This window comes from Trypanosoma grayi, assembly GCF_000691245.1.
Source record: "Trypanosoma grayi strain ANR4 Tgr_167_V1, whole genome shotgun sequence".
Lineage (NCBI taxonomy): Eukaryota > Euglenozoa > Kinetoplastea > Trypanosomatida > Trypanosomatidae > Trypanosoma > Trypanosoma grayi.
In genome coordinates, this window is record NW_008825786.1 from 1 (window position 1) to 26,057 (window position 26,057).

Here is a 26,057-nt window from a genome sequence, read left to right on the forward strand (position 1 = left end):
ACCCCTTATGCTAGCGTTGGTTTGACGCCGTCTTTGCGCGCTGTGTGGATTGTCTGGTCTCGGTGCTCTCTCTCTCTCTCTCTCTCTCTCTCTCTCTCCCTTCTCTTTCTTCCATCGTCGGTGCTCTTGCCATTGCGTGCAGAGAAACCGCAGCGTGCCCCGTGGGTGAGGCGGCGGTAGTACAACTACAGTGCCGCGCCAGTCTCAATCGGGCACGCGAGATCAGCAGCACCGTGGCGTACGGCTGGAGACATGATGCGACAAATCGAGGCATTTGTATGACCGTGACGTGACTTACAACTCCGTGCAGCAAGCTACCTACCATAGGCACGGGACTGACGCACCAGCCTGCCCTCCACTCCCTTCCCCCTCTTTCCTTGCCTCATGGCGCAAAGTTTACCCCGCGCCGCTTGACCCTTCGTCGCGGGGGCGAATAGTGCGCCAGAGACACACACGCCCCTCCCCCTTCCCCGTGCACGCCGCCGCCGNCCAGCCTGCCCTCCACTCCCTTCCCCCTCTTTCCTTGCCTCATGGCGCAAAGTTTACCCCGCGCCGCTTGACCCTTCGTCGCGGGGGCGAATAGTGCGCCAGAGACACACACGCCCCTCCCCCTTCCCCGTGCACGCCGCCGCCGATGATGCGCTGATTTAATTATACACCCGACTGCACGTGTGACGAGACCCAATGCCCTGAGCGGCGGCGCGGCGCGCACGTGTGGCTCTCGCAGCGACCACCACGGGTAGCACCGTTGCGGGGCACGTCTATTGCCCCAACAGCGGACTTGCCCATGGAAGAGTGACACGCATGCACGCGGACGCCTTACCAATCACAGGTCCCTTGGCGGCTGTACATATCGATGCCGCTCCATAGGACACCCAGTGAGGCCAGAAGAGGTGATGACGCTGCTGACTGTCGTGTTTGCTCCCCGCGCACGTCACCCGATGTCGTGGAGCTCGGGGCTTGGCGGCGTGGTGCTGCGCTGCTGTGCGCCGTGAATGCCGGCGGCGGAAGACACCCCTTATGCTAGCGTTGGTTTGACGCCGTCTTTGCGCGCTGTGTGGATTGTCTGGTCTCGGTGCTAAGCCCCACTCTCTCTCTCTCTCTCGCTCTCAGTCTACTACATTTTTTTTGTAGTAGACAATGCTATCAGTGGAGGTGGGTTCGTTATGTTTTTTTAACCACCCCATGGAATCATGGGTTGTTGCTCGTGTGTCGGGAAAAGGGCCGAAGGGGTACGCATTGAAGACCGAAGATAGTGAGAGGAAGTGCATCGGTGAGTACTTTGACTCTGTACCTGACGACGCTGTCACACCCTGTCGGGAGGATTTGCTGGATGAGCAGCCAGATGATCTTTTGACGCTGACGGTGCTACATGACGCTCCGCTGCTGCGCTGCCTGTACCTGCGATACTTCCGAGACATCATTTACACGAACATTGGCGCTATCGTTGTGGCCATTAATCCCTACAACTTTAAGATTCCATGGTACGAGGATTGTAAAATGGTTGAGTACCTGAGTGAGGGTCCGGTGATTAAGAAGAACTTGCCGCATTCTTGGGCCCAAGCGCATAATACATACAATGAGATGATTGCGGACGGTGCGAACCAGTGTATTCTTGTCTCTGGAGAGTCCGGTGCGGGCAAAACGGAGGCGACAAAGATTGTGGTGAAGTACCTCGCGCAGATATCATGCAAGCATGGCACAGAGGAGGAGAAAAAGATGGGGCTGGAAGTTGGCGCGAGGTTGAATGCATGCTCACCTATATTGGAGTGCTTTGGAAATGCACGTACCGTTCGGAATGACAACAGCTCCCGTTTTGGGAAGTTTATGAAGGTGAAGTTTGACGAGAAGGGACGGCTTGTGGGTGCGGAGACGACAAAGTACCTCCTGGAGAAATCTCGTATTGTGACTGCGGCGGAAAACGAGCGGGTGTATCACAGTTTCTACCTCATTGTACGAGGTGCCATGGGCCACAAGCTTCAACTTGAGAGCGAGACGGTTTACAGGAGCCTGAACGCGGGGAACTGTCTACAGAACTCGGAGTACAACTCGGTTGAGGATTACAACGAAGTTGTTGGCGCCATGGGCCAGATCGGCATGAAGGATGACGAGGTTTATTCCGTGTGGTCGTGCGTTGCCGGCATTCTCTGTCTTCTCAACGTTGCCTTCGAAGCGGATGGGGAGGGGGCGCGGGTGGAGAAAGCAACGGAGAAGTATTTGAAGAACGCGGTGCGTCTGTTGCGCATCGACGAGGCGATGCTATGGAATGAGCTGGTGACCACAACACTTGTCGTGCAGAAGACGTCAACCGTTAAATTGCTGCGTCCAGCACTTGCCGTTGACGTCCGCGACGCACTTGTAAAGGCCTTGTATGATGGCCTTTTCACCTGGCTTGTGGATAAGTGCAACCAACTCTGTGATGTGACCGCGACAGGTAACTGGATTGGACTTCTGGACATCTTTGGCTTCGAGGACTTTAAGAAGAACAGCTTCGAGCAGCTCTGCATCAACCTGACGAATGAGACGCTGCAGAATCACTACAACAAGCACATCTTCGAGAAGGACATGGAGGAGTGCCGTGCAGAGAACATTGACGTGACGGAGGTGGTGTGCCCTGACAACTCACCGTGTCTGCGGCTCATTGTCGAGAAGGGCGGCATCCTTGCTTTGCTCGATGAGGAGTGCACGCTCGGCAAGGGCAGCGAGTTGGAGTTCCTCGCGAAAGTGAATGACGCACATATGGGTAAGAACAAATTCTTCGAGAAGAAGAAGGTGAGCCGTGATACTTTCATCATACACCACTACGCCGCAAGCGTCACCTACGACGTGAACGGCTGGCTGGAGAAAAACCGCGACACACTAAAGGAGAACATGAAGGTGTTGATGCGCAACTCGAAGGACCCGCTCATCTGCGAGCTTCTGGAGGCCCCGTTGCCGCCGGAGGTGCGCAGCAAACGGCCGACCGTCGGTTCTTTCTTCAAGGGGCAGCTGGCGGCGCTCATGGAGGTGATCAACAACACCAACCCGCACTGGATCCGCTGCATCAAGCCACACCCGGCGAAGTGCCCTTTGATGTTCGACGGGGTGCAGACAATGAGGCAGCTCGAATCAAGCGGCGTGCTGGGCACAGTGAAGATACGAAAGGCGGGATACCCTGTGCGTAACCTCTTTGACAAGTTCAACAGGCGATACAAAGTCATCGCCGGAAACTCGGCCGTAGGGAAGGGCGGGCGCGAACTGGCGCAGATCATCCTCACGGTATGCGGTATGAAGAACAAAGCCATGGCACAGCTTGGTAGGACGAAGGTGTTCATGAAAGCCGAGGCCTTCCCCATCATGGAGCGGCGGCGCAACGAGGCACTTGCAAAGTTCTGTCGAAGACTTCAAAGCTGCGGGCGCGGGTACCTTGAGCGGCGGCGCGCCAACAGCGAAGACTGCGAGCAGAAACGTAGGCGGCTTGTCACGCTGCTTACGAAGGAGTACCGCGCGTACATGCGACGCTTTGCGGACCTGCGGCAGGCGCGGGCGCGCTGGCGCAAGGAGCAGGGAGAGCTGTTTCTGCGGCGCAGTGCAGCGCTATACGAGGAATGCGTGAAGTCGAAGGCTCCGTTGCAGCAGGAGGCGCTGGAGGCGACGCGGGCGATGCACACGGCGCTGAGACAGCGGATGGAGATGCTCAAGACGTACGCGGTGCAGATGCAGAAGGAGCGACAGGATCTCATCGACGCGGACCTCGCCGCGAGGGGGGCAATGCTGAAGGAGGCCGCGGCGTACATTGATTATCTCCGTCATCTCTTCCAACAAGAGCGTGTTCTGTTCGTCACAATGCTTGTGGAGGATTTGTGTGACGATGAGTCGGAGCAACGCCACCAGATCCGCAACATTGAGCGGGGCGAGCGCGACAAGTTGTGGCGCGCCGACCGCTCGCGTTACGTTGCGCAGCGACTGGTGGATCTTGCTAAGGAGGCGTTGGCGTCGCGGCTGAGAATTGAGGCGATGGAGGCGATGCAGCGCGAAGAAGAGAGGGAGCGACGGGCGTTGGAGCAGCGGAACCGCTCGTACCTCAAGTCCTTTAAACGGAAACTCCGAGACACGGAAGTGATTGCACGCCAGCTAACATGCAGACGGGAGAAGTTTGAAGAAGCGCGAGAGCAAAAGTTGATGCAGCTGCAGGGGATGTACATGGCGGGGAGCATGGGGCGGCAGGAAAGGTGGAAGCCGCCGCGAGTGAGCCTCATTCGCGCCCCCAGCCTGGGGTACAGCAGTGCCCCACGCGCGCTCCGCCAAACCTCACCAGCTGCACCCGTTTCGCCATCACCGCGGCAGGTGGGGCCGCAGCCAACGCAGCAACAACACTATGCCAATGCGCCTGCTGTAGTGATCGACGAAATCACGCCAAGACGCTACTCCATTCATTCTGTTTCGGAACGACCCAGCTACGGCGGCAGTACTGGTGCCATTGTGGAGCAAGGCCCTTCGATGAGGGTGCATTATCGTTTTTTGCCTTTTTTACCGCTGGAGCATGACAAGTTGGCACATAAAGAGGCGCACAGCGCGCGTGCCGCATCACCGAAGTGGAGTGATGAAGCAAGTAAGCCGCTTTCAGTGTTTGCCCCGCTCGCCTCGCCGTATCGCCGATTGTCACCACGGCACTCGGCACCACTGCCGCAGGCTGAAGTGTACCTTGGTGCTGCAGCATGGCAGGACTACAGGCCGGTTCTCAAGGCGAGTTCGTGCGAGGTGGTGAAAGAGGAACTGCCTTCAGGCCCGCGGTACAAGCGCTCGAAGCGGTGGGCATGACATAACATGACAGAGAAACTGCTCGTCATATATTATATGAAGGCAGGAAGAAACGTGACAGGGAATTAATAGTGAAGGGAATCAAAAAAAAAAGAAAGTCAGTAATGCAGCGAGATAGGTATGCAAGCTCAAACCTCTATACGTGCATACATACCTATTGCTGCTGGTGTATCGTTTCAAGGAATACCAGTTCGAGTAGGGGGCCAGTTTCCCTTGCGGTTTGTTGTTGTGAAAGAATGGGTGGGATGCATTCCTTGCCGCTGCGTGATGATATGCATGGCTTTGACTCTTGACCAGGTGTATTCTTCTTTCCTCTCACTGTAAATATGTTCTTCTCTCCGTGCCATGGTTGAATGAAATGAGCAAAACAAAAAGTGTCCCGTGCAACTATACTGAAGATTGGCAGCACAGCTATTAGCACTGAAACAGCACCATGGCGAGCGCTGCGAAGAGGCTCATGGCCGCATCAGCGGTCACCGCTGCCGGTTTCATTGGCTTCAGCTACACCAACCCCGCTTGGACACAGCGGCATTTTGATACAAGGAAAGTGCCGCCCCTTCAGGTGATGGAGAATCCATCGCGCGAAGAGTGCCTGGGGAGACTGAAGGCATTCAACACCGCCGATAGTCCAATGGATGTGCTTATTGTTGGTGGTGGCTCCGTCGGTGCAGGGGCTGCGCTTGATGCCGTCACACGTGGTCTAAGTGTTGGACTCGTGGAGATGAATGACTATGCGAGTGGGACGAGTAGCCGAAGCACTAAACTCATCCACGGCGGCATCCGCTATCTTGAAAAGGCGGTGTTTCAGTGCGATGTTCAGCAGCTGAAACTGGTGGCAGAGGCATTGAAGGAACGCATCATTATGATTCATCAAGCACCACACCTCTGTCATGACATTGCCACCATAATCCCATGTTATGATCCATTTGATATAATAATGTACTGGTGTGGTGTAAAGGTGTACGACCTGATTGCCATGTGGGAGCGCGGTACCCTCCGGTATGCCGGGTTCCTTACCCCGTACAACACCCTAAAACGCTTCCCGCTTCTTCGGCACGAGAATCACAACGGAGAATTACTGCTCGGTGCTGTACAGTATTACGATGGGCAGATGAATGACGCACGTCTGTGTCTTTCGGTGGCACTCACGGCAGCCAGTTACGGGGCGGCCACGGCCAACTACGCCAAAGTGGAGAAGATGGAAGTTGTTCAGAACAAAATGGGAGAGCCGGTGGTGAAGTCCCTCGTCCGTGACCGTGTGAAACAAGAGAACTTTACAGTGTACAGCAAGGCCGTCATAAATGCTGGTGGCCCGTTTAGTACACAGGTGCAGCAGCTCATCGCAGGAAAGAGCACTACGCGCATGGCCCCCAGCTCCGGCACGCATATAGTTGTCGGGCCCAAGTACTGCCCCAAGGACAGCGCCATGGTGGTACCTTCCAACGATGGACGTGTTGTGTTTGGAATTTCGTGGTTGGGTAGCTGTCTGGTTGGCACAACAGACAACAAGTGCGAAGTCACTGAAGATGTGCGACCTTCAGAGGCGGATGTGCAGTTCCTCCTCAAAAATTTGGAGGAATATGTTGGCAAAGTGCCACGTGAAGATGTGCTGTCAACGTGGAGTGGCATTCGCCCACTCGCTCTCCCTGACGAGACATCGGGTAATGACACGCAGAGCATCGTGCGTGAGCACATGATCTCGGTGGACAAGGAGAACCTTATGCTGAGTGTTACAGGGGGGAAGTGGACAACGTACCGCAAGATCGCTCAGGACACCGTTGACCGTCTCCGCGACACAGTGCTGCAGAAGCGTGCGCCTTTCAAGCCGTGCGTGACAGAGGATCTGCAAGTCATTGGCGCCCACAACTTGGCCGTAGTACCTGCCACAGCGCCCAACGGCATCCCTGACGATGTTCACGGCCACTGGCGCAGCAACTACGGCGATCGCTACGATGTCCTGCTCGACATGGTGCGCCAGAACCCAAATTTACTAAAGCGACTGCACCCAGAAGAGCCGATTGTAGAGGCAGAGGTGGTGTATGCATCACAGCGGGAGCACTGCGAGCGTGTGCAAGACTTCCTTGCCCGTCGCACGCGGGTGTCTTTCCTCAACGTGGAGCACGCAAAAGTAATGATTCCTGAGGTTGCGCGGGTGATGGCGGAGATGAAACACTGGGGCCGCGCTAAGAAGAATGAGGAGCTGGCCAACGCCTTCAGCTCTTTGGAGTTCTTTAGGGGTAACTAAAGGCATATATACACCGGTGAATATATTCATACCGAATAAAGGCCTTTACTTCTTCCATTGTTTGGATTTGTGGGCTGGAATAAATATGTGCGATTGTTGTAGTAATGGATGTACGTACATGTGCGGTAAACGTATGTGGGCTCGCCAGAATAAACGCCTGTGAGTCGATTGAGGTCATTCAAAATATTTCAAGATTGTTTGATGTAATACCTCGGTTTGCGTGTGTGATATTCATCTTTCAGCCTTCTCTTTCAGCATTGCTTTTGGTGATGAAATCAAGTGAGGGTTTGTGTTGGCAGTTTTTATCAGATGAATACAACTCTTGTTTCAACATTAAAGATCTAAAACGAAAAAAAAAATCTTTTGCATTCTGCGCACCCACGTAGCCTGCAACTGTAAAAAGAAAAACTGTTTGAATGAATATCTTCAATAGGGAGAAAACAAAAAAAAAGAAAAAAAAGAAAAAAAGAAATTATTCTGGTGTCTTTCTTCGGTATTTTTCATTCATATTCGGTCTCTCTTCTCCGTACGTGCTGGTTGTGGTTGTTGTATAATAACAATAGTAGTACTAGTAGTAGTGGCAGGTTGCTGAATAACCACTGTCTGCTGGTGTCCAGTCAGGCCGACGAGAATCACAGATGGCGACTGCGGCGGAGCTCGGCCCGGGTGGCGTCAGCAGCCAAGGAAAGCCCATCTTCATCGCGACGGAGCACACCAAGTATGCACCTACCACGGAGCGCGAGCTCTCCGATCAGGAGCAACTCGCGTGGAAGTCGTTTCAGCTGTGGCGCTCGACGCTCTCCGTGGAGCGCCGCGACAACGTGTACGCGTCGCTCACGAACTCCGACTATACCAACTTCCGCTTAGCGCACCACATAATGGGCACGCCGTTCCCGGTGATCGACACCGTCCCAGGCTTTTTCGACGTGCTCAAAGCGGTGCGTTGGTACGAACACGTCGCCTCGGCCGCCACGGCACTTGCATACAGCTACTGGATCCGCTCCAAGGCGTCAACACGCTACGCACACATGATGCCCATGTCCCGCACAGCCATCACGATGCTAACGTTTTTCTCCATGGACATGTGCTTCTGTTACCGAAGCATGTACCGCCTTTCTGGTTACCTACCGAATGATTACGAGTGCCGCAAGTATGGCGTCATGGAGGGCAAGGAACGTCTGGAACAGAAAAAGCAAATGTGGGAAAAGTACGCCAAGTACAAGAAGGAATGGTGCCGCCGCTTTGACTATCATGTGTACGGCATTCGCCCTGGTGAGAACTGGAATCTATTTTCGGCATGCATGCTTCCAGCGTGGGAGCCGGCATACAACACATGCACGGACTATCCAATGCGTAAGAACCCGTACTTCCTCACATCGACGCCACTGCGCGATATATTCGCTGAGTCGCAATTCACGTACGAGATACCGAAGGATGAAACCGTGCCGCTCGTAAAGGCGAGGCCAGAGTTCAAGTACTTATACCGTGGCCCCGAGCGTGAGGCACTCGTTTCCGAGAAGAAATAGTTTTCGTATCGTTACGCGAGTCTTAGTGAGGAAAAGGTGTTATTAGTATTTATATAGTTGGGATGGATGGGAACGGAGGGAATAGGATTGACGGGTGCATTTGAATTAGAGCAGACATCATGCCCTGGTACGGGTGGTACGTATGGTAGCTGCATGGTTGTGTATAAGTTCTCTTTGTGTGCGTCTTTGTTGCGTATGGCAAACTTAGTGTGGGCGTAGAGAGGGAAAGATGCGCTGGTGTGAGAGGAAAATCTCGGTTTATGCATTATGCTGTACAAGTGAGGTAAAAAATATATCGTGAGCCATTTTGTTGTATCTCTCTCTCTCTCTCTCTGGTATGTCGTGTACGCATCGTTTCCTGGTGACTCTGTTTTTTCTATGCCTCTTTTCGAGGGGAAGCGCCCCGTGTACGCCAGGTCAAGTCATATCTGCTGGCCACGCTGAGCCACGAGAAGGCACACCTATGAGCTTGAAGGCTCTGTGTGATGCTGCCATTGCTGGTTGCTTGGTCGGGGAGCGGGGGCAGAAGCAACAACAGCGACAGCAACGTGCAGTCTTAGAGTCGATGTTTCAATCCCCTGCTCCTGCGTTGGAGGAGGCCCCTGCGGTGCAGGAACTGCGGCGAGCCGCGCAGGTCTTTGTGAGGGAGCATGCACACCTGCTGGATTCGGGCACCGTCAGCAACGCTGCATCTGTAAAAAGGGAGAAGCGTCCCGTCTGTGAAAGTATTCTGCGCGATGCGGAAGCCACCGAGGCCTTGAAGGCGGAGTGGCGACAGATCCTCCAAAGAACGTACACCGTCTCTGCGAAAGATGTTGTCGCCAAACCTTTTCTTGGCAGAGTGGAAGCGATCGACCAGAAACCCCAGCCGAATGTCATGAGTTTCGACTCAGACGACGACGACAAGAACAACCACAACAACAGCAACCAAAATAATACTAATGGTGATGATGATGATGGAGACATGGTGTGGGAAGCACTGCAGTTGAATGAGAAACCGTCGTGCGGTAACGCCGCAGAGTTTATAGCGTCGTGTTTTCGGGAGTGGGAAGAGGCGCGTCGCATTGTGGAGGGCGAGAGGGCGAAGGAGTTCCTTCGCGCGCTACACGAAGTCGTCGATACGGGTCTTGACGCTGTTATCATTGACGGCAATTGGGACTTCTGGGAGGCTTCGCTGGCCTCCTGTGTTGCGCAGGACACGGCGTCGCTAGAGGCTGTTGCGGTGGTGGATCTGCTGTACGCGCGCTGCGCGCCCCGACACAAGGTCCTTCTTATCGAGTGCATCTCTGAGAGAATTGAGCGAGCTGAAGAGGATGTGGCAGGTGCGAAGGAAAACTATCTGCAGCTACTGAGCCGGCTCCTGCTGCACACCCCAGAGGACATAGTTCCTTTCATGGATGATGAAATCCTCCATCTGCTTCTGTGTGGAATGCGCGTTGTTGTGAATCACATAGACTTCTTTAACACGGTCGATCCCCAGGCACGCTGGCTAAAAGGCCTCATGGTTCGTCCATCAGTCCTCCGCGATATTGTGCTGCTGCCGGCAACAGAACCAGAAGTTGTGAGCAAAATAGCGAGAGCGATGCCTGCACCACATGCCGTTGGGTTGATCCTAACGATGCTTCCATTGTGGGTGCAGCAGCTCCACGACAGCCGCACCTTCACACAGCTCTTTGATGGAATCGTAGAGGCGGTCGTGAAGGAACGTATTTCTCCCGAAGCAGTAGAGGATGCCTTGGCGTGCATTGGCCGCTGCATCCGCGGCATAACTCTTGAGAGACGCTACGCACACTTCAGAAAGGTGTGCGACGCTATTACCCTCAGCCGTCACAGCGAAGCCAAGGAGTCTGTGCTGCGACTGCTGAGGCTTCTCCTGCGCTTCGCCCTCCCTTCTGCCCATGAATCTGATGTGAAATACAGACTACCGGCAACGCACTTAAAATCCCTTGAAAAGGGGCTTTTGAAAAAATCGGAGAATTGGTCAAAAACGAACGCGGCTAGTCAAGAGATGATTGGCAAGTTCTGGCGGGAGCTGCTACGTTGGTATGCGGCGGACCTGCCTAAAGTTGTTGCGCACGTCGTGAAGACGGTATGCCGACACGAGAAACGGCCGGGGATGCCGTGGGATGAGGGACACCTTGTTGCAGTCAGCCAATCCATCCCGCTGTGGCGCGGGCTCGAAGAGGTCTTGGAAGACAAACAACGCGCAAGCTCTCTCGACTACGTGGCACTCATAAACCACATATGTGCTGATGACATGAAGTCCTCAGATCAACTTTCACGGCAAGAAAGCCAGAGAATAGGTATGTGGTGTATGTTGATGCGGTGGTGTACGAATGCCCACGCTCGTCGTGGCCTGTTTCGAGCGACGACAAAAGCGCTACGGTCTCTCACAAAAGACAACAGCATCACGGATAATACCCTTCTTGCTATTCCTGTCGAGGAGTTCGGCACACTTTTCTGTATGCCGCAAGCACTTACACCAGGGGAAATGAAGAGGCAGCGCCGCCTAGTTGTGTTGCTCTCCATCAGGTTGTGGATTGCCGCGCTAAGTTCTCCAGTGGAGACCCCAATACCTGCTCAGTTGGATGTAATTGGCATGATCCTTCAACAACTTCGGGCCTCATGGGTCGATTTCAACGCCAGCGATATGGCATCGCGAGAGCCTTTGGGGGAAGAGTCTTTACTGATACTTTTATGTGTGTATGCGTTGAGCAAGTTGACAAGAGTAGGAGGCAGTTCTCCCACGTATGAACACCAGCTGCAGAGTGCTCTACAGCAGCTGCTCTCAGAAAGGCGGGGGTTCGACCCGATAACGCAGCTTCTGCGCTACTTAACAACTGGCGTTGACTGCGATCGCCTTGCTCCTGTTCTTGCTAATCGATTTGAGGCGGCGTGTGAGCCACCTATTGTGAGCGGTGTCGAAAAGTGCGAGCGTTCTTTGCTTCTGGAAGTGGAAGACAAGGGGCTCGGCGCGCTAGAGCGTTTACTCGGAAAAAGAACGGGAAAAGGTGAAAAAAGAAAAGAAAATGCGGGGGAGAAGGGTGAAGAACGTAACCTCCGCTCCGTTCTGTTGTTGCTGCTTCAACTGCACGCAGGTGATGCATCTCGAGCTGCTTTAGTCTTCAATGCGTATCCCACGCTGAAGTGGGGAGCATACTCGCGGTGCACCGAGCTGGCGGTAGGAATCGTGCAGCATCTTCTTGATTCCCACCCGCAGGTGGAGGATGTTCTTCGGTGCAGGGGCGTCGATGTGTATTACCTTTCCCTGTTGTGTGTCTGTCAATGGCTGCGCGACCCGATCAACTCGGCGGATCTCGCCAGCGCCTCGATTGAGAAGTTCATGCTTCTTGGGCAGGCGGCATGGGAAAGGATCGTTGCAGAGAGTTTGTACACTTACGTCAAGGCGCGTTGCGAGGAAGTGACAGAGACCGACGGACTAGCAAGCTCGAGGTCAGAGTCGGGTGTGTTCCCGGTGAGCCTGTTTTTAGCCTTGTGTCTCACAAAAGCCTTCGCCCTCGTCGAGGGTGTGTGAAGCCACGCATACAAAAGTTTAAATGCTCAGAACTGACCCTTTTGTTTTGGCGTAGGGTGGGTGAGAGAGAAAGGAGAGGAAGTCTTGCGTATTGATAGGCGTGCTGTGGGTGCGTCTATCTCTCTCTCTTTCTTTTCTTTGTGTCTGTGTGCATCTGTGTGGCGAAATATCCTTCGCTTTTTGTTTGTTTTTCTCCTTTTTTTTTTTTCTGTGCCCCTGTTTGGTGTTCCTCAGAAAACTGTGCATTGAAGCAGAGTGGAGCGAGAAGACGATGAACGGTAGTGTGGGGGTGGCCGCGCACAACGCGCAGATGTGGCGGCGCTCACCAGAGCTGCAGTCAGTCAGAGACCCCTCATCCCCGTGCGTCCCGGAGGACGCCGGAAGTGCTGTCGAGTCGAAAGAGAAAGTTGTACGCATTGTGATGGGTTCGTTGTCAGTAGTGGATTGGGTGCGCAGCCAGTGGCTACTGTGGCTCTTTGTGCTCAGCATAGGCATGGCGTATTACCGTCCCACCTCTATGGACATCGCCACCAGTGCCTGGAGTCGCATTCTCGTATTTGCATCATTTACACTCAGCGGCGCATCGTTTCCTGACCTTGATAAGAGCGTCACATTGCGCTTCATTGGCCCCGCCATCGCCGTGGGCATCATGAACTTTATCATCTCCCCTATTTTGGGTATAGTAGTTTACACGATACTTCATGGCAACAGCGAGACCCACTATTTATTCGTTGGATTGATGTGCGCGTTTTGCCTCCCCCCGTCTGCTATTCTTTCTGTGGCAGCATCCCGTTCATCGCAGGGAAACGAGGCTCTCGCACAGTCCCTCAGTGCCATCGGAAATTTTAGTGGGGTTATTGCTTCGCCGTTACTCATGTTGGCATGTATCTCGCTCTCGCATTATGCCAAACTTCCGAGTACCGTTGATATGTTGCTTTTCCCAGTAACTGTCATTGGTCCCTTTTTGATTGGGATCTTGGCGCAGAAGGGCTTTGCGTGGGTGTCACATCGTCGCATCACAGGGGAGGATCGTAACGATACTCGCTTCAACAAGGCTGAAGTAGTGCGTTCTGAACTGTGTGATGGCAGTCTCGTGCACTGGCGACAACGTGCAGTTCAGATGAATTGTTTTGTGATGCTCTTATTGAACTATTTTATGTTTAGCTCTTTCTTCACCCAGCCGCTTGCCCCAGGTTTGTTAACATGGCGAGGGGTTGGGCTTGTGGCGTCTCTGGAGCTTGCGATATACGCTGTGCTATGTCTCGTTGGTTGGCCGTTGGCCTCGATGATCACTGCCACACCCGAGGAGCGTATTGCGGTATTCTTTGCCTTGGTTACGAAGTCTGAAGTGCTTGTCGTCCCGATCATACTGCACCTCTTCCACGAGAATCGACAAGCGGCTGTGATACTGCTTCCCTCGCTGCTGTATCATCTTGTCCAAGCATTTGCTACAGGCGTGCTGAGTTTTCCGATACGACGGTGGCGGTATCGCTACAACTGCCGCCCTGGCACGACACTGCTGCCACTGCGGCTAAGCAAAACAGCACGTGCTTCTTCAGGGAAATCGTAGCTGTTTTGTCGATGAGAGAATACTCTTTTTTTTTTCGTTCGCTGTTCGAAGTGGACGAATATTTTGCCACATCAAAGCGCACCTTCTTTGTTTGTTTTTGCTGTACCACTGGGTCTTATCGTGAAGATTTCTCTTGGAGTGTAATGCGCTGATGTATATAAGACGCAGCAACCATGCCGCCTCTCTCTCACTCTCTCTCTCTCTCTCTCTCTTTCCAGAGCACCTGCCCAAGTGTGAGCCGAAAGTGGAAAAATTGATATAACGGCGCTGGGATATATCCCCGACATGAATCGCTGGTCTTCAGGGGACGCATGGAGGCTTGCTGCTGGTGTGCTTCTTGTCTTTGTGGCAGTGACGCACGCCAGTGTAGATGTATCAACCGGCTTAGTACGCAGACATATCTGCAAACACCAACAAGTTGCCATTCCATACAGTCAACTTCCGACCGTCAACGTGAGTTACCGCAAGGCTTTGCCGCGCAGCATCACCACTGCAGCCCTTGCTTCTGGCCGCCGAAACATTCGATTTCACGCTCATTTCCTCTTGGACGGCTCCTGCAAAGAAGTAGGGCAGGAGGTTCCCAACTACGAGGGCACGAACGTGGCGTGCACCTCCAAAGATATAGTAACACCGCGGAAACTTAAGGTGCTAAATTTCATAATGGACTCTGCATTTGGGTTCCTTCAGCAGGCGATCCTTGTGGATCCCGTAGATCACCTTGAGGTAAATGCGGGGGCATGTTCGAATCTGGTGAGCCCCGCAATGACAATAGAAAATAAAGATTACGCCGTGTTGATCACAGCCAACCCGGGGAGGTCGCAAGGAGACGTAATTGCATGGGCCCGCTGGTGTGCTAAAGACTCCTTCACAGGCAGACCTGTGGTTGGCCATGTTAATTTCGTGCCATCCGTCGTTGGGGACTACTACACCGACCTCGATATACATGTGGCGATGCACGAGATAACACATGCCCTTGGCTTCACTGACATTGCCGCCAATGCCAAGCCGCACGCTTTGCCGAATAACACGATAATGCCCGGCTCCATGAAAGTGTTCCGGCCGGAACTGGAGAAGACAGTAACTATCATCACCACACCAAAGGTTGTTGAGGTTGCGAGACGTCACTTTGGGTGCCCGACGCTTGATGGTGTGGAGGTAGAGGATAATGGTGGCGGTGGTACAGCTGGGTCGCATTGGAAGAAGCGTATTTTGTTTGAAGAAGTGCTTGTCGGTATGATCACCACAGCAAAACTCTTTTACTCTTCCTTTACACTAGCCTACCTTGAGGACCTCGGGTACTACTCTATCAACTACACTGTGGCGGAAGACGACTTCCGGTGGGGACGCAACAGGAAGTGTCGGTTTCTGTACAACAAATGCAATGACCAAGATGAGTCCGTGGACGAATTCTGCTTCAGTGAGAGTGGCCTATTTGGGAGTGCTTGTACACATGATAGACTGGGTCTGGGGGCTTGCGATGTCGTGGTTCACGACCAAGAACTCCCTTCAAATTATCAGTACTTCACGGATAAGAGACGTGGCGGAAGCTCAGATTTGATGGACTATTGTCCTGCCATTATGGGGTTCACAGACATAAACTGTGTAACGGAAAGAATCCCTGTTGGGTCCAATATATTCGGAAGTGAGGCTGGAGAATACAGCCGCTGTTTCGACTCAAACATGATCGCTGCTGCGTTCCCTATCATAAATACAGGTGGACGCTGTTTTCCGATGGCGTGCACAGAAGCTGGTCAAATGCTGCTTCGTATACAGGGACAAACGGTGCCGTGTCCCGAGGATGGAAGTGAAGGTGAGGCCGACACGTCCCGTTTAATCGGCGTCCATGGTAAGATAAAATGCCCTGTGGCAACACTTCTCTGCCATAACGACTCAGCACTCAATCCGACGTATTTATCTCCTGGAGCTATTTTGGCAACTGCGTCTACATCACCACTGGTGCTCCAAAGTCCTATCGAATTCGCGCCACAATATGCAGCGACATGCGAAGAGCGCGTTATGTGTGCTGATAATTTAACATGGGTATTTCCTGGGTGCCGCATCATGGCGAAAAGAATCGTTGACTGCTTTGGTACAGACTGCGAGACAGCGATGCGAAAGTGGCTCGATCGAAACAACCTGACGGAGCAATGTAAAGATCGAAGAAAGGTTGCTGAATTGTGCCTGGATGGGTGGATAGGTGCCCATGGGATATGTTCAGTGGCGTCTACTGCTGCCGCCGTAAAGCCACTGATTTCCATTATTGTTACGTTCGCAGCGCTTATATTCGTATTTATTTTCTGAGCCCGCGGTGGTGCTGTGTGAATCCGCATGTGACTATTCACGGCCAGCGAGAAAGTACATAGCTGAGAATCTGAAGAGTTACGTATGGTTAGATTTTTCCCCCATTCATATTTGTTCTTCCTTGCTATATTACGGGGGTGCGGATGCCGCTACGCTGAGTAATAAAAAATAGAAGCGATGGGGTAGAAAGGAAGTGAAGTATTTTTTTTCACTTTGTGAGGACGTCTGTTTGTTAATTTATTTTTTATTCCACTTTTGTTAGTCTTCTCTCATTCTCATCGCTCTCTGGAGTGTCGGGGCCCCTCAATGTCGCATCTTCCACGTGTAGTGTGTGGAGGAAACACCAAGACCTCTTGTCATTCTTTGTCTATCTATCTATCTATCTCTCTGTGTTTTGTCCGTATGTGTCTTTAAATCTCCTTCAGAGTATCAGTATTCCACAGGTACGCTATGGAGGCCCAGTCGTTGAAGCTTGAGGGGCATGACGTGACGGACGATGATGTCGCTCGGGCTTGCGCAAATAACGCAGTAGTAAGCATCACGTTGGAGGGCTGTGATCATGTCACCGATATCAGTGCGCTGGCCAATATCCCTACGCTAGAAGAGGCGCACATTTACAATTGTAAGAAAATGCGATATGTGGGTTCATTGGGTCAAACAGGCACAGCACTTCGAAAGCTTGTGCTGGACGGGACTCCAATAACAGGGGCGCAGTTGCGCAGCATGAAAAGCGAACGCACACAGGTTGTGCTTAGGGAGCAGATAAACTTCCCGGATATGGAGCGGCCACGCCAATCGCTTGTGAAGTCAGCTATCGATATGATTCGGAATGTGGCAGCCCAGTTTAATCCAGAGGAGATTGGAGTTGCCTTTAACGGAGGCAAGGACTCGGTGGTCATGATGGATCTCCTTCAATGTGCGCTGGGCGCCGATGTGGTGGAACGATTTTGTGTGTTTACTCTTGGATCAGGCGGAAAGAATGAATTCCACGAAGTAGTTTCCTTCAGACAGGCGTACATGGAGGCTTATAATATGTCTATAGTCAAGACCAATCCGTCGTTATCAATGAAAGAGGGCCTTGCACACCTGGTGGATACGAAGGGTATTCGTCTCGTCTTCATGGGAACACGCATCAGCGATAGCGCACATCAAAAGGCAAGTGTGGAGCGCACAACGGCAGGGTGGCCTGACATGTTGCGTGCATGCCCAGTATTCCATTGGGAATACGAGGACATCTGGGGTTACACTCTCGCCTACGGTCTTCCCTTTTGCAGGTTATACACTTTGGGTTACACCTCCCTTGGCGGGCTTGACAACACCACACCAAACCCTCTTTTGCGCCGCAGCGATGGCACTTTCCGTCCAGCCTGGGAACTGAGCGACAGTTCGGCTGAGAGGAGTGGTCGCCTGGTACGGGCATGATCATTTAAACTGACCCGGCAAAAAAAAAACGGATAGTTCTCTTTGGGTGACTTGCAGAAACCTGGCTCGGCTACAGCCGTATTGTGTGGAAGAAAAAGATGGAGGAAGGGTGAATATAGCCGTTTTTTTCAATTTAAACTCTCAGTGCCATGCACTTGTTGACGCCTTTTCGCGTATGTCTTGTTTATTTCGCATTGTTTGTTTGTTCTGTTGGCTTACGTGGTGAGGGGAGAGAGCGGTAGCCAAATAAAATAAAAATCAAAGGACTGCTCGCGACGGCAGCTGTGTGTGTGTGTGTTTCTCTGTAGAGTGTAGACCGAAGGATGATACGCAGTGGGATGCCGTTCAATCCCATGCGGCGCACGCCGCCACCGCCGCCGTATATCGACACCTTCAACTTGGTCCCCGGCGACTACATCAGCATGGTGTCGGCGGAGGGCCATAAGTTCCTCCTGCATCGTGACTGCGCCTGCGTGTCGCCACTCCTCCGCAAGTGCTTCGCGGACCGCATCGACCCTGCGCTTCCAACGTTGTACATTGACTGGGGTGACAGCGACGCGAGTGCGCCCACCATTCACTTTCCCACATTCCCGGCGGCGTGGCTGGAGGTGATTATTCAGTACCTGTATTACAAGCACCGCTACGAGGGCGATACGGAGGGACGGCCGCCGTTTCATGTACCAGTCGACGCGGCGCTTGAGGTGATGAAACTTGCGTCGACGCTTCTGTGCTGATTGTCGATAAGGAAGTGGCTGGGACGCCTCTGCAGTGCGGCTGTGTTTTGGATGATTCTATGGGTGTGGGTGAGGGTGAATGAAATGTACAGATGCGGAGAGTGGATTGTGAATGTACTCGAAGCGGGGTGGCATACGTTCTGTGCCATGTGGCGTATTTGTTTTCTATTTGTTCTTGGACGATTGTCTCTTTGTGCTTGTGTGATTTTGTCCTCACAAAAAATGTTGACTTGTGTTCTTTGTGTTGCGTACCCGGTAGTGTAGTGACTGCTCTCCGGCCGAGAGCCGCGCCTGCATAGCAGGAACTCAATCCCCGGCTCTGCCTCTGCGTCTCTCTGGCGGGAGATGTCGAGAAAGTCTCGGACGACGGTGCTGCCGGAGCAGTCGGTTTCGCCGTTGGTGGCATTCGACAAGTCCCACATGTTGTGTGTGCGCTCCGCCGACGGTCACCGCTTCCTGGTGGACCGCAACTGCGCGATGGTGAGCGGCGTGCTGCGGCGCATGATGCGTAGGAAAAGCTGCGACGGCGACACCGCCACTGCCACCACCACGACGGCCACAACGATCACCACTGTCACCACGCCGTCCCCTACCCCGAGTGAGGTGATACGCATTGGGTGCGAGTCGTACGAGTTGCTTCAGCTGGACGAGATACGCAGCGACCTGCTGGAGTTGGCGCTGCAGGCGATGCACTTCAAGTACAGGTACGACGGCGACCCGGAGAGACGGCCGCTGGAGCCGCAGCACACAGCGGAGACCAGACACAAGCTGGCGGCGTTGAGCGTGCTGTTGGATATGTAAAATGGAGTAGGAACCTATCTATCTATATATATATAACGTACGTGAAATGGGAATGGCACAAAAAACAAAGATGAATTTAACAACGACATGTGTTTGTACTAAGAAAGTGGATTCTGACAATAGTGAAGCGATGTGCGTCTTAACTCAACTCAACTCACCTCATCTCCTCTTCCCCACCCTGTCTTTCTTGGTTGATTGTCTTATGTATATCTATTTATATATATGTTGTGTGTGTGTGTGTGTGTGTTGTCTGTCATTGTTTTCTTAAAGCGAATGAACGAATACGAGGACGCATCTTCGGACGCATCATGCAGTGGGGAGGTGAGAAGCCTCTCCTCCGCCGAGGACGCGGAGCTCACGTGGATTCCCGGTGAGGACGAGCATGTTGATAAGGAATCAAACGGTGGTGAGTTTGATGAAGATGAGGCACCGCCTTACATGGCGTCGGACTTCAGCAGTGCTCTTGCCAACGACCTAGCCAATCAGCAGCAACAGAAACTACGGGAACAAGACGCTTTGAAGGAGGGATCGCCAGTGGCGCAAGCGAGTGGAGCAAGCATTCCAAGGATCTGTTGCATCTGCGGGGACGCTGCGTTGTACACGTGCCCGGGTTGTGGAGCGAGAACCTGCAGCATCACCTGCGTGCGGATGCACAAGACTGAGTCCAAGTGCACAGGAGAACGTGACATGGCCAAGAAGGTGCCGCTGAGCGAATTCACTGATAGGCATCTGCAGCGCGACTTCTACTTTCTGGAGGACGTCCGGCGCGTGGTCAGCAACTGCGAGCGCACGTTTCCCAAGATGTGGCGCTACACGTTCCGCGCGCTACCCCCGCCGCTGTACGCTCTGCGCGAGGCGGCGAAGAAACGCGGCGTCGTGTGCCAAATCACATCGGAAGGGATGACGAAGCGGGACGCCAACACGTCTCGCTACGACAGAAAGACGGAGACTATCACGTGGCGCTGCCAGTTCAATTTTCACGACCCTGACTTCTGTGTCGCAACAGACTGGGGCAGCGAGCGGCACCGTCTTGGTGACATTGTGGCGTACTGCTGGGCCACTAAGCCCTCGTTGCCGTGCTTTCACATAAACCGGCAGTACAATCGCGCCTCAAAGTGGATTGGAACTAGCGAGAAGGACGAGTCGGCAGTAACACCAGCAGGAAAGGGGTACGAGGCGGAGAAAGAGGATGAAGAGGCGATGGTGGTGGCAGAAGAAGACCAGCTCCATCCATCGCAACCACTAGAACAACAGCAGCAGCAGCAGCAGCACCTCGATGAAGAGTCACGGCCAGATGAGTGCGAGATGGAGGTCACCGCTGAGGACGATGCCGCACCTGCGGCACTCTTTGTTGACTCCAATCAGCATCAACAAGAGATGTGGAGGCCGTCCAAGTTGGTCATCGCCCCACTCTCGCCAGTGGAGAAAGACAATGAGAAAGCTGTCTCGTCGTTTTTGGCAGCAGGCCCTGTCATCATTCTAGCACAGGCTGAGAGACTGGGGCTGCAGCAGAAGTACTTCCTCATGTCGCCCTCCGCCACACTGAACGAGGCGCTCCGCACCCTCTTCTTCATCAATGAGTTCCCAGTCTTCGAGATCATCCACGCCGCCGACCTTGACGCCTACCCACTCGTCACGGAGGCAGACAAAGAAAGCATCCGCGAGAGTTTTCGTATGGCGCCGCGGCCGCCGAAACCAGAGCGCAAGCCGCGCCGCACGAAAGCTGACCTTACTCCAGATGAGGTGGAGCGGTGTGCGCGGGTGCCGTGCCGCATGTTTCTCGCCGGATGCTGCCGCCTCAGCGAGGAGGATTGCCCCTACTGGCACTGTGAGTACAAGGATGTGCCGGCGTGTCGCAGTTTTTCCAAATTTGCGGCGTGTGAAAAGGGCGATCGCTGCAGCTTCCGACACGATGCTGCTGCTGTCTCTGCGGCGCGGAAGCGGGCGCGGGAAGAGCGTCAGCAACCGTACACCAACAGGAATAGGCGTCGGCACACGTAGCTCCAGTGGGACGCGGCTGTGTATCTGCGGGTGCGTGTGTGAGAGAGAGAGAGAGAGAGGGGCGAGTGAGTAATCAAGTACGGGTAAAAGAGAAGTGAAATATTCTGTAAGGTGCAGTTAGCCTGTCTGCTGCAAAGAGAGAGCGAAAGAGAGAGAGAGAGAGAGAGAGAACAAAAAAGTCAGAAGTGTGAAAAACGAACAGGATGCGTTCAAAAGAAGTTTGCGAACCCAATGTGTGCATGCCCTTCCTCTCTTGTCTTGGCCTCACTTGTAGGGAGTATCTACCGCCGAAGAGACGACCACAGGAACAAGAACCCAAACAGAAGTCTGTGTGTGCGTGTGTGGCAGGAGCTACCATCATCTAGCGACAACACAAAAAAAAAACACAAGGCGATAAACGATGCAAGACGTTGAGAATACATTCTGTACCTTGCGTGATGCATTGACGGGGGCGGTGCAGTTTTTCTCTAAGGGGGTCAGACCGAGTGGGATGCCGCTGACGCAGCAGCAGGCTGTTGATGTGCTGGAGGTATATGACGCCCTCATCAGTGAGGCGGAAACGGAACAAGAGGCGTGCACGTATGCCGTGCGCCGCTCGCTCGAGTGTGGATTCATCAGCTTCCTCGCGGGCATCCTCACCCGCCCCTTCCAGCACGTGCACGAGCTCGACGCGCAGGTCCCGCAGCCCTTCCTGCCGCTCCGCATGAAGGCCGCCAAGTCCCTCCAGCGGCTTCTCATCACAAGCAGCGACCTTGGCGCGCGGATGTGCTCGTACTGTTTCCGCGTTGCGCTGGAGGAGGGGCTGCTGCCGCAGCTGCTGCATGCACTCGCAGAGTCGCCTCACGAGCCGCTCCGGTTGAGCGCGGCGGAGACGCTTTTCGTGTTTGCCTTTCGCATCCACGAGGGCACCACCGGCCTTGTGGCGTCGGGTGGCATTGGCGCTCTGTGTCGCGCGTTGGTCGGAGACACCAGCCCCGCTGTGCGCAGTGTCTGTGCGAGCGTGCTGCGCGAAACGGTCAATACGCACGCCGAGGAGTTCACAGTTCCCGGCACCGCCGCGGTGCTCGTGCGGGGGCTCGACGACGGCTCCGCCGATGTGCGGGTGCTCGCTTCGGAGATTATCGACCAGGCACTGCATCTCTGCCCGAGTAAGATGGTGAACGTGCTGCAGGACTCCCGCAACCTCTTTGAGGCGCTGCAGCACATCTTCGAGGAGGACCCGAGCGTGGAGGTGGTGGAGTCGGCGGCACGCCTCTTCGAGACGTGTTGCAGCGTGGCAGCCGCAATGAATATGCACTCGTTCTTTGCGTTGTCGATCCCCATGAACGTCGCCAAGACGTTGCTGCAACGGCTGCGCGGGGGAGGCAACGCTGGTGCCGCGCTTGCGCGGAGCCTACGGCTGTTGGTGCAGTACACTCCCGCCCAGTACGAGCTGCCGCGCCGCATCCTGCACGAGCACGAGCTGCTGGCCGTCCTGCTGAAGGGGATCGTTGATGCGGGCCGCGGTCGCTCCACCGCTGGGGAGGATTACGCCACCTTTCAGATTAAGAGCGTAGAGCTGGCGCTGTGTCTTTGCATTATACTGAGCCAGACACCGGCGTACCGCGAGCACCTGGAAAGGGAGTTGCATGACTACCAGCACTGGGCGGCGGTGGTTAAGAACGCCGCGTTTTCGCTTCTGGACGCAGCTGCACTCGACTACTACACCAATATTGAGCTGCAGGACATTACGGGATGCCACCTCAACGCACTCCGTGAAGTCGAGTGGGACCCCGATAATACACCGCAACGTGGCTACGTTCATCGGCTTTTTCAAAAGCAGGCGCAGCGCGTGGGCGAGATGCAGGAACCTGTGGCGCCGGACTACAGTGCCCCTCTTCTTCCAGAGGTGGACGTGCACGACGAGGAGCAGCAGGTGAAGAAGGTGCGCCTCACATTCGTCTTGTTGGTGTTCGCCATCAACCTCACCTTCCCCGTGGACAGCCAGGAGGTTGTTGAGGGCACTGGTGTGGTTCCTGCTGCTGATGGAATTAGTGGTGGGTTGCGCGCCTCGCAGCCGTGTGTGGCAAACCGTGCGGTGCCGCGATTCCCATCTTCTTCAGCGCCGGCGCGCAGCAAACATCGCGAGTACATGATGAACCCTAATGGCCTTGTGAACCTCAGCACGCGCGGACGAGAGCGCAGTGCAATGTCGGAAGACGAGAAGGAGGCCATGGCAATTGCATACGACAAGTTTAACTCCTCTATGGCTCTGGTGATGAAGTACACGCAGCACTACAGCTCAAAGAGGCAGAAGGCCGATGAATTTGTAGAGACGGATGATGGTTACATTGTGCGCACGTCTCGGTTAAAGAATCCTTGGCACGTTATTGTCGAGAACCAGAGGCTCAAGACGTGGCAGGTCAACGACCTCAAGGTGGCTGACCTTTTGTACTTCTCGCTGCCGTTCGACGAGATTGGGGTGCAGACGATGGACGCGCTTGTGCACAAGGTCCGTAGGCATGCAATGTACCTAAAGAAGGAGCTCCTGCTGACGCCGCAGAGCAACAAGGGCCGGCGGTGGTTCATTCATGACATGATGAAGAACGTCATGCCCAATGCATTGGCGCTCCTTGAGCAGCTCAGGACGCTCGTGCAGGCGCGTGGCGGAGACGGCGTCCGCTTCCCCATATTCCTCTTCCGCGAGAAGGAGCTGCATTTCGGTGAACGCGCCCTGCACCCGGGCAACCTTGTGGATGTGGTTGACCAGATTGAGTTCTACTTCTCCCAGAGTGTAGAGAAGACCGTTGGCGTCGATAACGCACGGCTGCTGCAGCTTGCTAAACAACTAGATGATATTGAGAAGGACGCGAACATGGTTGATCTCTTTGATTCCAACGCACCTGCGATGCAGCGTGGAGCCGATAGGGAGGAGGCGCATGACCAGCAGCGGCAGGAGGAGGATGAAAACGAGGGTTACGGGCACGGGACGATAAGCTCAGACTCTGAGACAGATCTTTAGGCATGTTCAGATTGTTCTAGTTGTGTATTTGTATTCATATATATATATATATATATTGCCACCTTGAAAAGTTACATTTCAGTTCTCTGTGTGGAGTCACAACCCTCATTATCGATGATCTATGACCTTTTCGAGCTTGTGTGTGTGTGTGTGTGTGCGTACACGTGTACCTCACTACAGGTACTTGCACTGAGATGCTTTTTTGCTCGTTTGCCACAAACAACCCATTGTTTCCCCTCCATCTATCTTGTGTCATGTTCCCTTCCATTGACAATGTATCCTGAGTGCTTCGTGATTACAGGGAGAGTAGAATAAAGAAAAAATTGGGTGTGAGTTGGTGTTTAGTTGGCTGTAAACATGGCGTCAGAAGAGGGTGACGTTCGAGTGGTGCAGGACACTACAACGTACACGAAGGCAATTCGCAAGGATGCCCAGGCTTCATGGGTGCGCGGCCTCACCCCAGTAGAGGATGAGGAAGAGTTGCAACAACGACGGGCGGTCGCCCTGAGAAAAGCAAGAGCAGCATCACCGGTTGCAACACCCAGCCGAAGGAAACACTGGTTACGTGTGCCTATTCTGCTTGGCTTCATGTCTTCCTTAATCATTCTCCACAACGCTCTTTGGGGGCCTGCGCGGCGTCCTCTTGACTTCCCGGTGAATGAGGAGGAGTTGTGGGAGTTCTCCCCGAGGTTTCCGAAGGGACTCATGGTCTTTTTGATGGAAGTATGGCAACTATGGAGTACATCGACTATATGTGCGTTATTTGGCTTGACGCTCTCGTGGACTATCGGCACCTCCGCGCGCCACTTTGTAGCACTTTGTGGTGTGGGAATCTCACTGCTGTCTCTGATTGCGGTGATTGGACAGCTCATATTGTTGTGGACAGCCTGTGGTATCTCTCGCTCAAGTGGAAAGGATGAGTGTGATGTACCATTCGTGCTTTATTACACGCTTAGTGTGTTTCGTACGTTGGGCCCGCTGCTCGCCGTATGGTGCGTGGGTCCCGTGCTAGATGTCGTGTGGGATTCCGGGTGGCAATGGCGGCTCCTTCTGGGGTCTCCCGTTTTCATTTACGCCGTCGCGGCGGTGGGGGAGGTGCAACTTAAAGAGCAACTACTCAGTAGTGTGCCCGTCTACTTGACGTTGCTCGCGTGGGGGAAGCTTTTGTTGTCTTGCATCAAGGAGAAGCCGTTCCGGGTCGTCTTTGAGGTGAAAGAGCACGGTGATTAAAAGATCCAGGTGGAGCGCATTCATGCGGGTTTGCGCCTATTTGCATTCTCTGTGTCTAGTTTTTTTGTTTATTCTGTGTGGGACCTGGTGAAGAGGTGTGCCCAACCGATTCTTTTTTTGTTGGTGGGAGGGGACCGTTGAGTATCATGTGTGCAGTGCGGCTATTGCCTTCTTTTTCGCTCTCCATCGATTCTTGTCCTCATGTCTCAACTCCTAACCTTAACTTGCACTGAAGCGGAAAAGGACGGGCAGTGGGGGTGGCGATGACGACCCGCCTCCTACCGGCTGTGTACACCGGCTTGCCGCTGCGGCTGCTGGACTGTTCGTCGTGTGCGCTCTACCATGCGCTGCGGCAACAACAAGAAGAACAGGGACACCAACAGGCACCTGTCACGTCTAGCGGCGTCATGAGTTTTGTGTTGGATGCCATCACAGGCGCCGTTGTGGTTGGCGGTGCAACGGAGAACCTCGTTCCCTTCCCGCTGTTGCGAAAGCTGCATGAATCATTTGCGTCAGTGTCGCAGGAGACACCACGGTGGGCGGCGTGGAACACACTTGTTGCTGATGATCGGCTAGTGGTCCTTGCTTTGCCGTGTGAGGTGCCGCAGCTCATGCAGGAATTCCCCCAGTACAAGAGGTTGTGTATGTGTGTGCCTTCAGGGCCGCTGGTCTCACGAATGCTCTTTCAACACAAACACCTGGAAGCGTTTTACGCGGAGGACCTAGGCCCCGCAATGACCGCGCTGGCGTCGGCGGGAGGCTACAGCTGGACGGCGTGGCTGCGCTCGTCGCTGACGTGCCGCTTCGAGGGGCTCTACGTGCCCGCCATACGCGTGGCGGAGAGCGCCGCACATCTGCTCAGCGCCGACGGCGGCTGCGAGCGCGTGGTGC

General features: G+C 54.0%; 13 protein-coding genes across 13 annotated transcripts; all 13 read left to right on the forward strand.

Annotated features, from left to right (window-relative positions):
* Window positions 1-1,140: 1,140 nt before the first annotated feature.
* Window positions 1,141-4,800, forward strand: DQ04_01671000 (myosin heavy chain MYA2-related; the record flags this gene model as incomplete). Its single annotated transcript, XM_009310999.1, has 1 exon — window positions 1,141-4,800. One exon carries the CDS (start codon window positions 1,141-1,143, stop codon window positions 4,798-4,800), a length of 3,660 nt encoding a protein of 1,219 aa, XP_009309274.1.
* A 433-nt stretch (window positions 4,801-5,233) lies between these two features.
* Window positions 5,234-7,045, forward strand: DQ04_01671010 (putative glycerol-3-phosphate dehydrogenase; the record flags this gene model as incomplete). Its single annotated transcript, XM_009311000.1, has 1 exon — window positions 5,234-7,045. The coding sequence occupies one exon, from the start codon at window positions 5,234-5,236 to the stop codon at window positions 7,043-7,045; it is 1,812 nt and encodes a 603-aa protein (XP_009309275.1).
* Window positions 7,046-7,683: 638 nt separating this feature from the next.
* DQ04_01671020 (hypothetical protein) lies at window positions 7,684-8,571 on the forward strand (the record flags this gene model as incomplete). The annotated part of the gene is made up of 1 exon (XM_009311001.1): window positions 7,684-8,571. The coding sequence occupies one exon, from the start codon at window positions 7,684-7,686 to the stop codon at window positions 8,569-8,571; it is 888 nt and encodes a 295-aa protein (XP_009309276.1).
* Window positions 8,572-9,034: 463 nt separating this feature from the next.
* Window positions 9,035-12,106, forward strand: DQ04_01671030 (hypothetical protein; the record flags this gene model as incomplete). The annotated part of the gene is made up of 1 exon (XM_009311002.1): window positions 9,035-12,106. One exon carries the CDS (start codon window positions 9,035-9,037, stop codon window positions 12,104-12,106), a length of 3,072 nt encoding a protein of 1,023 aa, XP_009309277.1.
* A 271-nt stretch (window positions 12,107-12,377) lies between these two features.
* On the forward strand, window positions 12,378-13,676 carry DQ04_01671040 (hypothetical protein; the record flags this gene model as incomplete). Its single annotated transcript, XM_009311003.1, has 1 exon — window positions 12,378-13,676. The coding sequence occupies one exon, from the start codon at window positions 12,378-12,380 to the stop codon at window positions 13,674-13,676; it is 1,299 nt and encodes a 432-aa protein (XP_009309278.1).
* A 285-nt stretch (window positions 13,677-13,961) lies between these two features.
* On the forward strand, window positions 13,962-15,977 carry DQ04_01671050 (surface protease GP63; the record flags this gene model as incomplete). Its single annotated transcript, XM_009311004.1, has 1 exon — window positions 13,962-15,977. One exon carries the CDS (start codon window positions 13,962-13,964, stop codon window positions 15,975-15,977), a length of 2,016 nt encoding a protein of 671 aa, XP_009309279.1.
* A 450-nt stretch (window positions 15,978-16,427) lies between these two features.
* DQ04_01671060 (phosphoadenosine phosphosulfate reductase-like protein) lies at window positions 16,428-17,399 on the forward strand (the record flags this gene model as incomplete). The annotated part of the gene is made up of 1 exon (XM_009311005.1): window positions 16,428-17,399. The coding sequence occupies one exon, from the start codon at window positions 16,428-16,430 to the stop codon at window positions 17,397-17,399; it is 972 nt and encodes a 323-aa protein (XP_009309280.1).
* A 323-nt stretch (window positions 17,400-17,722) lies between these two features.
* DQ04_01671070 (transcription elongation factor B, polypeptide 1) lies at window positions 17,723-18,133 on the forward strand (the record flags this gene model as incomplete). The annotated part of the gene is made up of 1 exon (XM_009311006.1): window positions 17,723-18,133. One exon carries the CDS (start codon window positions 17,723-17,725, stop codon window positions 18,131-18,133), a length of 411 nt encoding a protein of 136 aa, XP_009309281.1.
* A 345-nt stretch (window positions 18,134-18,478) lies between these two features.
* On the forward strand, window positions 18,479-18,934 carry DQ04_01671080 (hypothetical protein; the record flags this gene model as incomplete). Its single annotated transcript, XM_009311007.1, has 1 exon — window positions 18,479-18,934. One exon carries the CDS (start codon window positions 18,479-18,481, stop codon window positions 18,932-18,934), a length of 456 nt encoding a protein of 151 aa, XP_009309282.1.
* Window positions 18,935-19,207: 273 nt separating this feature from the next.
* On the forward strand, window positions 19,208-20,935 carry DQ04_01671090 (hypothetical protein; the record flags this gene model as incomplete). Its single annotated transcript, XM_009311008.1, has 1 exon — window positions 19,208-20,935. The coding sequence occupies one exon, from the start codon at window positions 19,208-19,210 to the stop codon at window positions 20,933-20,935; it is 1,728 nt and encodes a 575-aa protein (XP_009309283.1).
* A 490-nt stretch (window positions 20,936-21,425) lies between these two features.
* Window positions 21,426-23,936, forward strand: DQ04_01671100 (putative casein kinase II, alpha chain; the record flags this gene model as incomplete). Its single annotated transcript, XM_009311009.1, has 1 exon — window positions 21,426-23,936. One exon carries the CDS (start codon window positions 21,426-21,428, stop codon window positions 23,934-23,936), a length of 2,511 nt encoding a protein of 836 aa, XP_009309284.1.
* Window positions 23,937-24,293: 357 nt separating this feature from the next.
* DQ04_01671110 (hypothetical protein) lies at window positions 24,294-25,166 on the forward strand (the record flags this gene model as incomplete). The annotated part of the gene is made up of 1 exon (XM_009311010.1): window positions 24,294-25,166. One exon carries the CDS (start codon window positions 24,294-24,296, stop codon window positions 25,164-25,166), a length of 873 nt encoding a protein of 290 aa, XP_009309285.1.
* Window positions 25,167-25,429: 263 nt separating this feature from the next.
* DQ04_01671120 (hypothetical protein) lies at window positions 25,430-26,057 on the forward strand (the record flags this gene model as incomplete). The annotated part of the gene is made up of 1 exon (XM_009311011.1): window positions 25,430-26,057. A coding segment is annotated over one exon (628 nt), but the record flags the coding sequence as incomplete, so codon positions are not given.